This window comes from Carassius gibelio, chromosome B7 (genome assembly GCF_023724105.1).
Source record: "Carassius gibelio isolate Cgi1373 ecotype wild population from Czech Republic chromosome B7, carGib1.2-hapl.c, whole genome shotgun sequence".
NCBI classification, from domain to species: domain Eukaryota; kingdom Metazoa; phylum Chordata; class Actinopteri; order Cypriniformes; family Cyprinidae; genus Carassius; species Carassius gibelio.
Window position 1 is genome coordinate 34,373,787 of NC_068402.1, and position 13,324 is coordinate 34,387,110.

Below are 13,324 nucleotides of genomic sequence, written 5' to 3' on the forward strand. Positions count from 1 at the left end.
AGCTATAAAATCAGGCCCTGTATGGAAGCGAGGGTCATTTGTGCCGGTCTGCCCACATGTCGCTGCCAACAGTTGGTATCTAGGGTACATTATCAGGCGCTCAATAATGGCTGCAGTCCACATGAGAGTTAAGGTCAGACCCCTGAGGAGCAGAGATAGAGGAGTGCTGGGGAGATGGAGAGGGGATTTGGGGTCACGCAGACAAGTGTTTGCACAGCCAAACCTCTGTTTGGAATGTTCTCCCCAGAAAAGTGGGGGAAAAGAAAAAGATCTTGTTCCATTCTGCTATCCAGCTCAGAGCACTTCGGCAAGTCATTTCTCTTGCCCCCCAAAAATTTCAAATTGTTATTTGCAGAATTTCTTGCTTCGTAAAGGTGTGGCAGCTCTATTAGTTACATCACTTTGTATGATATGGTAGTTGGACAACTGGTCTGACTGTATGTCCTGCTTTGTTTTAGCTAATTAAGGTAGCATTTGATGAGGAGGTGAGCTCTGAGATGGTAGAGATCTTCAGGAAACATCTGCAACGGATCCGCTACCCACCATCCATCTTCAGCACCTTTGCCTTTGCAGCAGGACAGACGGCACCACAGCTCATATTACCCAAGCAAAAGGAGAGAAACACAGGCTTCCGGTCAGTGCGATTTATGTTTTACGGAGCGGACATAATGGAAATGTAGGATTCAGTGTTGAGTTGTGTTGTTCCTTTTATTGCTGTTGTTGAGGCTGCAACAACAACATTGTTGACCTCAGAGGACTGAGGTTATCAAGCTTTAGAAAGGATGCACCATAAAATAATTCTGTGATAATCTGCACTATATTCCAAATCTTCAGTAGACACACAAAACTTAAGATTTTCTTTGCATCATCCCAATATCTTGAGTCAATCTGAATTTGAGAACTGGGTCAGTCCAATTCATAAACAAACCATTCAAACTACTTTTGCAAACTGTATAATAACAGATTAATTGATTTCAGAATCGGACTCAAAATAGTGTCACATTAAGTAATTAGACATCACTACTTATTTAATGAATTCTTTTGAAAACACCAAGAAAAGATCAAATCAAAACTTAAAAGGCTGACTCACCAAAAAATGAAAATTAGCCCATTATTTACTTACCCTCAATCCATCCTAGGTGTATACGACTTTCTTCTTTCAGACATATACAATAGGAATGCAAGCTTTTTAATGGCAGTTAATGGTGGTCGAGATTTTTACGCTCAAAAAGTGCATTTGCTAAGTAAAATATTCATAACTAGAATATCTAGCTTCTGTTAACTGTCATGCATGCATTCACGAGAGAGTGGCTCTCCAGCCTATGACATAGGAAATAGGCATAGTGCAAGCTCCAGTGAGAAGTGACGAACATGGAAGTGCAGAGGACTGAGCAAAACAAAACACCACTTGGGAATTCGAACTACAAAATGAGGATTTGTAAAGAAAAATACTGGCGGTATTTTGATATTTGCCAAAAGGAGACTGGTTTTCCTTTGCTGTAAACAAAACTTGGTTCTCACTAGACTACCATATTCACACCAGAGTTGGTGTACACAACGCTTGGATCATCTTCTGGATTCCACTTTATGAACCTACTACAGTTAGCGGAAGCTGAAAATTACAGTTTGTAAAGTTTTAAATATGGATGCCAATGTTTGAAAAATGCCAAATACCCCTTCCCGTAGCCATGTGGAGCACTTTTTATTATGGATGGATGCATTTTTTTTGCCTTCAAAATCTCAATCACCATTCACTTCCAAATTGTGACGGGTTGTATTCGTCTGAAAGATGAAGGTCATGTCCACCTAGGATGGCTTGAGGGCGAGCAAATAATGGGATGATATTCATTTTTTGGTCTCTTTAATTTTTCATCAGTTCTTCACAGAAAGCTGTTGTATGGCTTTACCAGAGTCAGAATATAGCACACACGTCATATGGACTACTTTAATGATATTTTCCTGTCATTTTTGGAGCTTGACCTCAGTGCTTATTCACTTTCATTATATTTAAAAGAGTGGCCAAGATGTTGTTAAATTGTCCCTATGTGTTCCATGGAAGAAAATAAGTCATAAAGCTTTGGAACAAAATGAGGGTGAGCAAATAATGACAGAATTTTGGATGTATTGTTCAATTAAATGAAAATCTGTTTCTTGTAGAACACTATCGAAGACCATTGTGAAAGGGGCTAAAAGGGCAGGCAAGATCACAATGGGCCGCCAGTCCACAATGAAGAAAAACGAAAAGGGCAGTCGCATGACGTGGCATGAGGATGATGACATCTCCAGTAAGTATATTTCACAATGTCAGAAAAATGTTCTGTCAGCAGCCATGGTCCTTCAGCTGTGGGATGTTGATGTTTCAGTCTCAGATGATGGTGAGCCCCCCGCCAGCAGCACACTGAAGGCCTCAGAGAAGTCCACTATGGAGCAGTTAGTGGAGCGAGCCTGTTTCCGTGACTATCAGAGGCTGGGTCTGGGTACCATTAGCGCTAGTTCCACACGGTCTAAAAGCGGAGAGCAGTTCCGTGTCACGGCAGTCAACAGGCTCTACTCATTGTGTCGCAGGCAAGTTGCAACCCAACACCTTGACTTTGTTAAAAATCTAGTGAGTAGCATTGCTGCCTACAATTCTGCAAACTGCATAAATGGTGCTCTTGACTCCACTTTTGTGTGCAATGCTCAAATCTGAAAATTCGAGCAACAGCCAACTGTTTTTCCCGGATGTGCATCTCAATACGGAAGAAAGGCTCTGTTGATGCTTCCATTTAATTTCAACTTTTAAGTGCTCTGTGTATAGGTGGGTAGCTCACAAGGTTTTAGAACAGAGTCCCTGTGAAAAACAATGACAGAAACTTAAATACTTTTTCAAAGGAATCTTTCCGCTACAATTGCTGAATCATGAGTGTTTTTCTAAATAGTGATATTGGGTTTACAGTTACCCGGGTCTCCTGGTGGTGCCTCAGACTGTTCAGGACAGCAGCCTCCATAAGGTGTCCCGCTGCTACCGCCACAACCGCCTGCCAGTCGTGTGTTGGAAACACCCTCGCACCAAAGCGGTTTTACTTCGTTCGGGTGGTTTTCACAGCAAGAGTGTGGTTGGACTTTTCAAGTCTCAGAACCCTTCTTCAGCAGGTACGTTTGTGCAGTTAAATATGCATATTACATCATGGAACCTTGAGGTTGTTTTACATTTAGAGCTGTAAATATTTGCTCTAATTCTGATAAAAGATTTGTCTCATCCTGAGACAAATTGCTATTCACTAACTATCAGATACATGTTGCAAACACTGGACAGTGATCCTTAATCTGGCATGCTCTTATCTTGATTGGATGATTTCATTCAACTTTCGGGAATATAAGAACACAAGGTTTTTGTTTATTAAGTACGAGTTTAATACAACAAGCACTTTTGAAGATGGAATAATCACTTGATTTGAGAAAAGTAGCCAGTCTTTTTATAAGAACCTACCACAGCATTAGTTAAATATTATTCAGGGCTGTCTATTATTTTGAGAAAAACTCACTCCAAAACGAAATGTAAAGAAAACAAACTGTGGTGGGTCATTTTGTAATGTCTGAGTCAGTGTCTTCCTGTTGTAGGTGGTTTTTGGCCAGAATAAGCTGCAATGTGGACCAGACCGTTGGCTATTTAGTCCTGTTTTCAACACTTTTGATACAATGCCCCGACTGTTCAACATAATATTCTAAATATTGGTGCCATAAGATATTTCCTCTAGGATATCTGCTGTAATTATGACACATGCTTGTTTTCAAAACTTTTTTATTAACAGAATCTAGGAGTATTTATTTATTTTAAACACGATTTGTTTTGTGAGTCTATTTGTTTTGTATGTTTTTCGATACAGTTATTGAAGGGGAAAAATATTTCTGTTTACATCTTGATTTTGCATGTGCATCTGTGTATGTTTTAATTATTTTAAAATATTATTATTTTAATACATAAAGTGGTACCCTTGGACATTTTCTTTGGCCACTTAATTGATGATGCTTTCTTTCTGTTAACAGCACCGACTTCCTCAGAGACCTCCAGCAGTCTGGAACAGGAGAAATACCTGCAGGCTATCCTCAGCTCTATTCCCATCTACTTCAAACCCAACGGCAACAACACCCTCACCAACCGTTCCCTCATTGGCTTGTCCCCAGGTAGGGCATAATATAAGCAGGACATGACGAGGTCACTTTCCATCCATCTCTCTCCTTGCACTCACTGCTTTCCACAGCCATATTGCATATGACATAGACCACACAGATCCTGCTCCATCCGCTATGCAGAGTCGCCACATGAATGTTCCATTTATCCCCGCCTGCTGGGTAAAAAAGAAGCCTCCTCTTACAAGCAAATGGCTCATCCTAGTTCTGATGATAGTGCTCAATGGCAGCTTTAAGTTCTCTCAATTCAAAACAGACATTCGGTCTTGATACCCAAGATGGGTTGCAAGACACCAGACCAGAATCTGACTTAAGCAGTGTTGTGTCCTTAAAACATTTACTGTGTGATTAGACCAAGAAACGGATCTTTCACAGCATGCGAGCCACACCAGCATCCATAAACTATATTGATCCATAATAATCCATGTTTTTTATAGCACTCAGAAATGGATTTCAGTGATGTTTACTAAATACAAGCTAATAAGCTGCCTATCTAGAGAGCATTTAGGCGTCAAAGCCATGCTCAAAATGCAAAAACTTTTCCAAACAGCAAGTCAGCCTTCATATCTATCTTCGGATGAGGCCATTGCAGAATACATTGCATTTATGTACGCAATTTAAGTCTGTGAATCAGTTGAGGACTGATAAGTAAGTGATTTAACAGACCCACAAAGAGCGTTTCAGATCAGTGTTTGTCCCATTATGTCAGGATGCTATCTGAATCGGTAGTTGGCAGCTCACTAGGGTTCGGAAAGGTCTATGATGTCTGTATGTGATGCATCGTGTTTGTTTTGATCTCTTCAGCAAGCGAAAGAAGATCATCAAGAATACCAAAGATGGCCCCTGTCCATTTAGACATTTCCTTCACCAATAGTTTCGCCAGAGGAGGTGAGTGGACTTCTATTCTTCATTTCTGTCAACTCCAAGGAAATATTTAGCATCAAACCAATTCCCCATCTTTCATCTGATAAGATTCGTTAGTCGACTATCTTCTGTCATGATATCTCATCTTCCCACACACACACACACATACACACGCTCATGCTGCTTTGACTTTGGTCTGCTCTTTCTTTTTTTTGTGGTGATGTTTCCGCTGAACTTGCAGATAGTTGTCACCACTCTTCTCCAAAGTGCACAGTGTTTCATAAAATCAAAAATGCTAGCCATGTAGATACATTCAGAACACCCCTTGTGAATTTTTATTATTATTATTTTTTACTTGACGTGGTAGAGAAGTATTCACCATTATCTGCACACTATCTTTGAATATGATCAAATATTCAGGAAGTTGTAAGGTCTTTGCTATGTAAACAGCTTGTGCTTTATTGTACATCACAGAGAGGGTATTAGATAGATCCAATTTAGATTCAGATTCTCACATCTTCTGAATTCAAGCTGCCCCATTACTAAAACCTCACCTCGGATCAAAGAGACATGTATTATGATTGCACAGATACTATTTAAACTGAACTGAGCTGAATGATGCATCACTGAATTCAATGATGAACTGCCTTTAACTGTCACTTTGCACTACTGATGCACTGTTTTCCTAATCAGTGTTGTTCAAAAGCAATGTTGCTTTGACACAATCTTTTTTGTTTAAAGTGCTATATAAATAAAGGTTACTTGACTTGACCATGACAGGGTTTTATGTTAAGTGACATTCTGTCATTTATTCACCCTTAAATAGAGAGTCGTAAGGGTTTGAAACAACATGAGTGTGTGTAAGTGCAGACAGAATTTTCAGTGTTGGTTGGTAGTCTTTTTTTTTAACCCCATTATATAATCCTGTTATTGTATTTGTCTATTATGTCTCGTTTTGAACATCATGTCTCAATATAAAACATTATGCCAGGTCATGATGGGTTGAGTTCTTGGAAAAGGGCTTAACAGGGATTGGTTAATAGATGCAAGTTCCAGTTGATGGCTTTAAGTTCACTTCATGATTTAGAGATGTTTCTCGCCATATTTCTCAAAATCTGGGTTATAGATAGCAGCTGCTGCTGAAGACTCATGTCTTTGCTGTTTTGCACTGAAATGAGACATTTCTCTGTCTCACCACAGCCAAATATACTCCAGCAGGTGCATGCCAAGACATTTCCCATCTTGTGCTCTTCACAGAAATGTGAAACTGATTTTTCACTTCCTCATTTTTAGTAACATTATTTTCGTCATTAGTGGTATTAACATCGACATTAATTTTGCTCATACTTATGGTAAGGGATTTGAAAAAACAACTAATCGATTTTAATACATCTTTATTTTGGTGAAGTGATATCAGTTGTTATATACATTTTTCTGTCAATCTGTGAACAGTAAGCTTTGTGCTCTTACTTTAGATATGAAACAAAGCCTCAGCTTTCAAATTCTGTCCATTTTATCACGTAATTCAAACAGTAAATCCAAGTTTGATGTTCTTGAATGTGTTGTGACAGACTGCATTAGACACTTCAGTTCAAGTGCACTTAAACCGATCATCTCTTTACAACTAGTTAAAGTATGAAATGTCATCTTGAATTAATGTCAGCAGTTACTTTGAAAGAAACCGTTCAACTTCCTGAAATGTCTCCTATAATCACTCAGTCAGTGTTTGCTTTGTACTTGTAAATTAGATGTTATTTATGACCTTTAAAATTAAAGTAATGCACCAATTGACAAGGTATTCTGTATAGTTTACAGAAAATGTTCTCCACACTAACTGATATTAAATCAGAATCTTATCAAATCAAGAAGTGAATCAGAATCAAATCAATTTATTAAATCAATACCCAGGCATATTAACTTATTTGAATCATTCCACACCTTGTATGTATCTTGTGCTGCATGAATCATATCTAAACCTGGAAATAACCCCCCAGAAAACCCTGTGAACCACATCTTGATCCCCTGGCCACCCCCTACAACACCTTACCATTGTATGAGTCAAGCAACACTCACATTTTCATCACAGAACATAAAAATCTAGTTTTCCATATATATTTCTTATATTTTTCTGTGTTCTATGATCTCCTCTTATTTATATACTCATCTCATTGACGTAATGTTCCGGTCATTCATGTAAACCTGTTATTTGTTCACTGAACCAACATATTTTCTTCATTGATGACCCATCTTTACATACTTCACGTCACGCCTGATAAAAATTCAGGTAACCAAATAGAGGTCGACCAATATTGGATTTTGCCAGTATGTTAGCCTATATGGAGGGATTGACTTCCTAATTAATCGCTCGCAGACAGCTTTTAAAAGCATGGAAGTCATCAAAGCTACAGGAGTTCAGTATACAGTATATCAAATCCTGTGTGCAGTCTATTGTGCAACCAAAAAGCACAATAATATCTCTAAAAAAAGATGATATTGTACATTATTGTGGCCAATGAGATCTGCAGGCAGCATTTGCCCAACAATAACCTCCAGTAATCTGGTATTATATTAAAACAAATATTTCCCCTTTTCAGTATAATACAGTATTTATTTATTTAATTATTAGTATTTATTGAAATCTAAATAATTCTATAAATGAAATCAATATTGAAAGTTTTAAAAGCCATTATTAATAACTGATTATTTGGCAAAAGATAAATGAAGTGGACCTCTAAACTGAAACTCCTGATGTTATACAGGCCTGCAGCATTACTCTCTCATCTGTCTCAGTAAGCTGAGCTGCTAATGACTGTCCTGTCTGTCTTCAAAGGGGCTGATTGTTGCATGTGTGAATTGTGTTTTCTGTTTTTATTTCCTGTTTCTCTGTGCCATCACCAACTCCTGCACCCTTAATCTACCAGTACTTGGGTACAGGGATAAACTATTCACTCACTCAAACCAAAAAGCTTCAGCTAAGGGAAGAATTCACAATCAAGGTATAGTTTCTGTTTTACTCATTCTTGCTAACCTAATCCATACTTGACTTAATCCATGTTCTCAGCATCTCTTTGACCTCTTTCCATGCCTCTGTCTGAAAGTCATACCACGATGAGGTTACCACTGACTGTTCTGGTTTCCTGAAGTAAACTTTACTGTGGCTAGACCACTTCTGTAGTAGCTTGTACTGGCAGGTCTGTGTTGACTGCAGTTTTGAGGTTCAGTGGTATGTTAATGAATGTTTAATGTGTTGTAGATGCTAATGACAGAGCACTGAATTATCACAGCACTGCCCCATTTTACTAAGTGTGTTAACATTCACATAGTCTCAGTCAGTCAAAATGCAACTCTCCTGGACAAGTGTTAGCAAAGTGCTCAGTGAACTATGTGATAGCGTGATTCCAAAGAAAAAGGTTAGTATGTTGCATACTATTGAGATTATTAGTTTGGTTATTGGCCAATATATATTACTGGAATAAATGAGATTTCCAGCATTTATTTGATCAAAAACACAGGAAAATAAAACCGTGATATTGTGAAATATTATTACAATTTAAAATAATGTTGTTCTATTTGTATATATTTTAAAATGTAATTTATTCCTGTGATAAAAAAAAAAAATCACTACTCCAGGCCTCAGTGTCATGTGATCCTTCAGAAATAATTCTAATATGTCGATTTGGTGCTCAAGAATAATTTCTTATTATCAATGTTGAAAACAGTTTTGCTGCTTAATATTTTTGTGGACACTGTGATACACTTCCATTGGTTTGGAGAAAGGAAGATAATATGTATGGAAATTAAAACTTACATTCAACAAGGGGATTAATGTATCAGTTTCCACAAAAATATGAAGCAGCAAAAACTATATTCATCATTGATTATGTATGTGTGTATGTATATATATATATATATATATATATATATATATATATATATAAAGCCATCATTCAAAGTTCTTCACGTCCCCTACCCCATACTTTTTTACCCCTGCCTGCCTTACTTTTTTTACCCCCTTTTTTATGTGTCTAAATTGATTATGATTTGATGCTACCAGTCTAAGTGTAAAGTACTCTTAAGCACCTTTTAGCACATTTAGCACTGCTAAGTTTGTCCGTCCTTGATATTAGTTACGATGGTTTGTTGTTCCAAAGCAATTTTTGTAATCCTGCCTAACCTACCACACACATCTGCTGTATCCCCTCTCTCCGAAAGGTGTGTGGGCTAGTCTGCGCTCTAGCAGCAAATTCAGCCAGCACCCCGCTGCTGCTGACGTGGGCCCGCGGTTGGCTGGCAAGGATCTGGCGCCCCCTACAGGCATTGAGAACCTCCAGGCGCAGCTCCTCAAGCATCAAGCAGCTCTCTACATCTTTGGCGAAAAGTCTCATCTCAGGGTAAAGATGTTACACTTACTATGAGTTCTTCAAGAGAAGAAGCTAAGGATTTGATCCTGACCTTGTGTGATGAATCTTTTATGGGGAAGGAGGCCAAAAGAAGTGGTCATTTCTAAATAGCCTTTTTTCATTTTTGTGCTGAAGTTTACCAGGTCATATCACCCTGAAATACTTGGACAGTGTTCTCCCCAGCGCATAATAAATTCATGACTAGATAAGGTCCTTGTAATAGCCATTTATAAAAGCTCTGATTTATTGATACAATTTGTCTGTTTTGGCTGAAATTATATTACATTTGGATGCCTGAAAGAACTTTGTGTTGTGTTTTACCTTTTTAATAATGTGTTTCTTTAATATTCAATGTAAAAAAAATAAATCAGATTAAAATGAATAGCTGGAATAAATCAGCCCTGTGGTTGACAGATAAGTAAACTCTAAGTTATTTGGCTGGTCCTACTCAGTACATTAACTCTCTGTTTTGAATTTTTGTTGTTGCCTGTGAAGTGGAAATTTAATAGTTGGTCTGCTCAAATTTATAGTCTTGGATAGAATATAATAAAAGCTTATTGAAATAGAAATTTGTGACTCAGGTCTGGAAGTAAGCAAAACTTCTACACAATGTTCTACCCAGAGGCATAATCCAAATGTTTGTTTCTATGTGTTCTGTTATTTCCAGAAATAAAACGAAAGCAAATTAAAGGTTTGTGCTAAATGCTTTTCCATGACAGGGCTTAAGACTGGACTCAGCGCTGAACTGTGAAGTGGTGCCAGTAGAGTTTACGGATACAAGGCAGGTGAAGGGCTCCTTCAAGAAGCTTCTAAGAGCATGTGCACCCAGTTCCATGTCCTCAGACACAGACGACTCGTTCCTTAAGGCTCTGGAGGAGAGCGAATGGATGTTACAGGTTAGCATGACCTCTGAACACACATACGCCTGCACCTTCCTCTTATTGTGACTCACAGTGGCCTATATCTTAAGAAAACCAGAAAACAGGTTGGTCTGTGTGACTTTGACCTTGTTTTTCTTTCCTGAAAACTAGTCACCCATGAGGAAACTATACAACACAAAGATGGGAAAACTGCATGACACAATTAAAGCAAAACAAAGTTGTTTACCACTCTAAACCTCACTCACTCACTAAAACCCATTGGCCTGGTGGTCCCCTCTGTGTCTAACACACTAAAACAATATTATCTGTAAGGATCTCTGCCAAGACACTCTCACAGCTCTTAGTCAGCAGTGTGCACAGCAGTGTTAAAATAAATTCACAGGAATTGCTAAACACAGAATGTTGTTTTGTACTCTGTATCTGTGTGTTCATCAGCTACACAAGCTTCTGCAGCTGGCTCTGGTTGTGGTGGAGTTGCTGGACAGTGGATCATCTGTACTGGTTAGTCTTGAGGATGGCTGGGACATTACCACTCAGGTGAGCATCGTCTCACACGTGTGCAATAGCATGTGACAATTGCTTCTGCCTATTAGATGCTTGTTTTAGAGCCTTGTCTTTGCCTATTATAGGATTCAAATATGATTCTCCAATTTTGAAACAGGATTCCCAATGCACATTCAATCATAATTCATTGTTCAAAAAATAATGATAACTAGTTTCCTTAAAAACTGTTTGTAGTTGCACTCCAAACTTCGGCCAATGGTTGAACCAAAAGTTCATGTGTCAGTCAGTAAAAACAGTAATGGGAATGTCAACATACAAATGCCTAACAGTCATCTTTGCACATTAAAGTTGTTGTTTAATGTCTATTTTGAATTGAAACTTTAATTCTGTTATGCTGTTGCAGCAGAGACATTTTTGCGGTCCCAGCTCAGATTTTCCATCCCCTCTTGATCAGTTAACTGTCATTAGAAACAGAATTGTGTTCAACTGAGTGTCAACTGGGGTTGTTAAATGTAGCTGTGGTCAGAATCATGCACGTGTCTGAACAAGTCTATTCTTGTTAATTTCCCTGCTTCTTGATAATTTTGCCATTCTCTCTGTAGGCCTGATGTGATGTACTCATCTAAATAGGCTCCATATGTCTGGCTTTGTAGGAGAGAAGAGAATCACATTGTTGTCACATGGCCATGCTTTCAGTCTTGGAAAGTGTTGTGATATTGCTTATTGCTTCGTAAAATTGCTCATTAATTACTCACCCCCATGTCATTCCAAACCACAAACCAGTAAGACCTTCATTCATCTACAGAACACAAATTAAGATATTTCCAATGAAATCTGAGAGCTTTCTGACCCTGCAGACAGCAAGGGTACTACCACGATCAAGGACCAGAAAGGTAGTAAGGACATGTTAAAATAGTTCATGTTACATCAGTGGTTGAACCATAATCTAATGAAGCTATTAAAAAAACTAAAAAATCAGAAAGAAAAAAAAAAAACATACTAACAATTTTTTTCTCGTCCATGTTGGTCTTCGATGCGTGTTCACGAGAGTACCCATGACACATGCGTGTGGTGCTGCAGAAGCAGGAGCTACTCTTCTTGCGCATAATGGCCATCTCCTTAGTTCATTGTCTCTATATTCTGGTTCAAGTAGGGCTAGGCAAAAATTTGCAAGTCATCCTCTCTGTCGAAATCTTCAGACATGTTACAAAGATTGTTTTATGTTCAGTGTGTGTCTTCCTCTGCTTGTAAACAAGGCCAGCAGCCATATCACCCTGCAGCCCAAGACTGGGTGCCCACTGAAGCTAAGCAGGGTTGAGCTGGTCAGTACCTGAATGGGAGACCTCCTGGGAAAACTAGGTTGCTGCTGGAAGAGGTGTAAGTGAGAACAGCAGGGGTGCTCACCTTGTGGTCTGTGTGGGTCCTAGCATCACAGTGTAGTGATGGGGACTCTATAGCCGCGTTTCCACCGCAGGAACTTTACCCAGGAACTAGGGACTTGGTCCGGTACTTGGTGTGTTTCCACCGCAGGAACCAGGAACTAAATAAAAGTTCCGGGTAAAAAAATGCCCCCCAGAAAGTCCCTGCTGGCGAGGTGGTACTTTTTTAAAGTTCAGGAACTTTCGGGGGCGGGACTTTGGCGCTAAACATTCTGATTGGTTGAGTTCACGCAGCATTGGTTGAGTTCAACCACCATTTATTCGGATCAACATTTTCAAAATATTACTGTTATTGTGTCATGAAATGTAATTTTAAAAGTATTTCAGGCGAGAATGTAGTTGTTTGAAACTCAAATCTGTTGTTTATTTATAAAGACAGCGCCTATTTAAAAATGTGTTTCGCCGATCTCGTAGACGGTGAGCTCCACTCGATCAGCGGGAGCTCAGTCCTCATGTATCCGCAGAGAGCAGCCTCTCCTGGGATAGACCTTCTGATATGTGCCGCTGGCTCTGATGTGTCTTTAGTGGTTAAACATAAAATATAATTCAGCTGCGGGGTAAATCTAACAGGTTTTCTCTGGTCTGTATTCAATTTATCTATATGTTAAAATGAAAATAAAAAGGCAAGTCTATATAATATTTCTTTCATTGTAATGGCTGTATATAACGTTACAATAATCCCTGAACTAAGTACATTTCTACAGCTGTTATTATGTTTAAATGAAAATGAAAGGAGGCAGTGGTATTTTATATCCTATTTCGTTTTATTGTAAATATACTGAGGGGAAAATTGCAGTAGCCAAAGCAATCTGAGTTCACGCAGCATTGGTTGAATTCAACCACCATTTATTCGGATAATTTTCAAATATTACTGTTATTGTGTCATGAAATGTAATTTTAAAAGTATTTCAGGCGAGAAGTAGTTGTTTAAAACTCAAATCTATGGTTTATTTATAAAGATCATGCCTATTTAAAAAATGTGTTTCGCCGATCTCGTAGACGGTGAGCTCCACTCGATCAGCGGGAGCTCAGTCCTCATGTATCCGCCGAGAAGCAGCCTCACCTT

General features: G+C 38.7%; 1 protein-coding gene across 2 annotated transcripts in view; it reads left to right on the forward strand.

Annotated features, from left to right (window-relative positions):
- sbf2 (SET binding factor 2) overlaps positions 1-13,324 on the forward strand; it is a 128,446-nt gene that overhangs the window by 108,118 nt on the left and 7,004 nt on the right. Inside the window, exons 24-33 of one of the 2 annotated variants that reach the window (XM_052560582.1) lie at positions 459-634; positions 2,158-2,285; positions 2,364-2,565; positions 2,936-3,132; positions 4,027-4,164; positions 4,975-5,058; positions 7,956-8,030; positions 9,247-9,425; positions 10,154-10,330; positions 10,751-10,852. In XM_052560582.1, coding sequence (XP_052416542.1) covers positions 459-634; positions 2,158-2,285; positions 2,364-2,565; positions 2,936-3,132; positions 4,027-4,164; positions 4,975-5,058; positions 7,956-8,030; positions 9,247-9,425; positions 10,154-10,330; positions 10,751-10,852 — 1,458 coding nt within the window. The remainder of the gene's footprint in view (positions 1-458; positions 635-2,157; positions 2,286-2,363; positions 2,566-2,935; positions 3,133-4,026; positions 4,165-4,974; positions 5,059-7,955; positions 8,031-9,246; positions 9,426-10,153; positions 10,331-10,750; positions 10,853-13,324) is intronic. The other variant, XM_052560583.1, reaches the window with a different exon arrangement.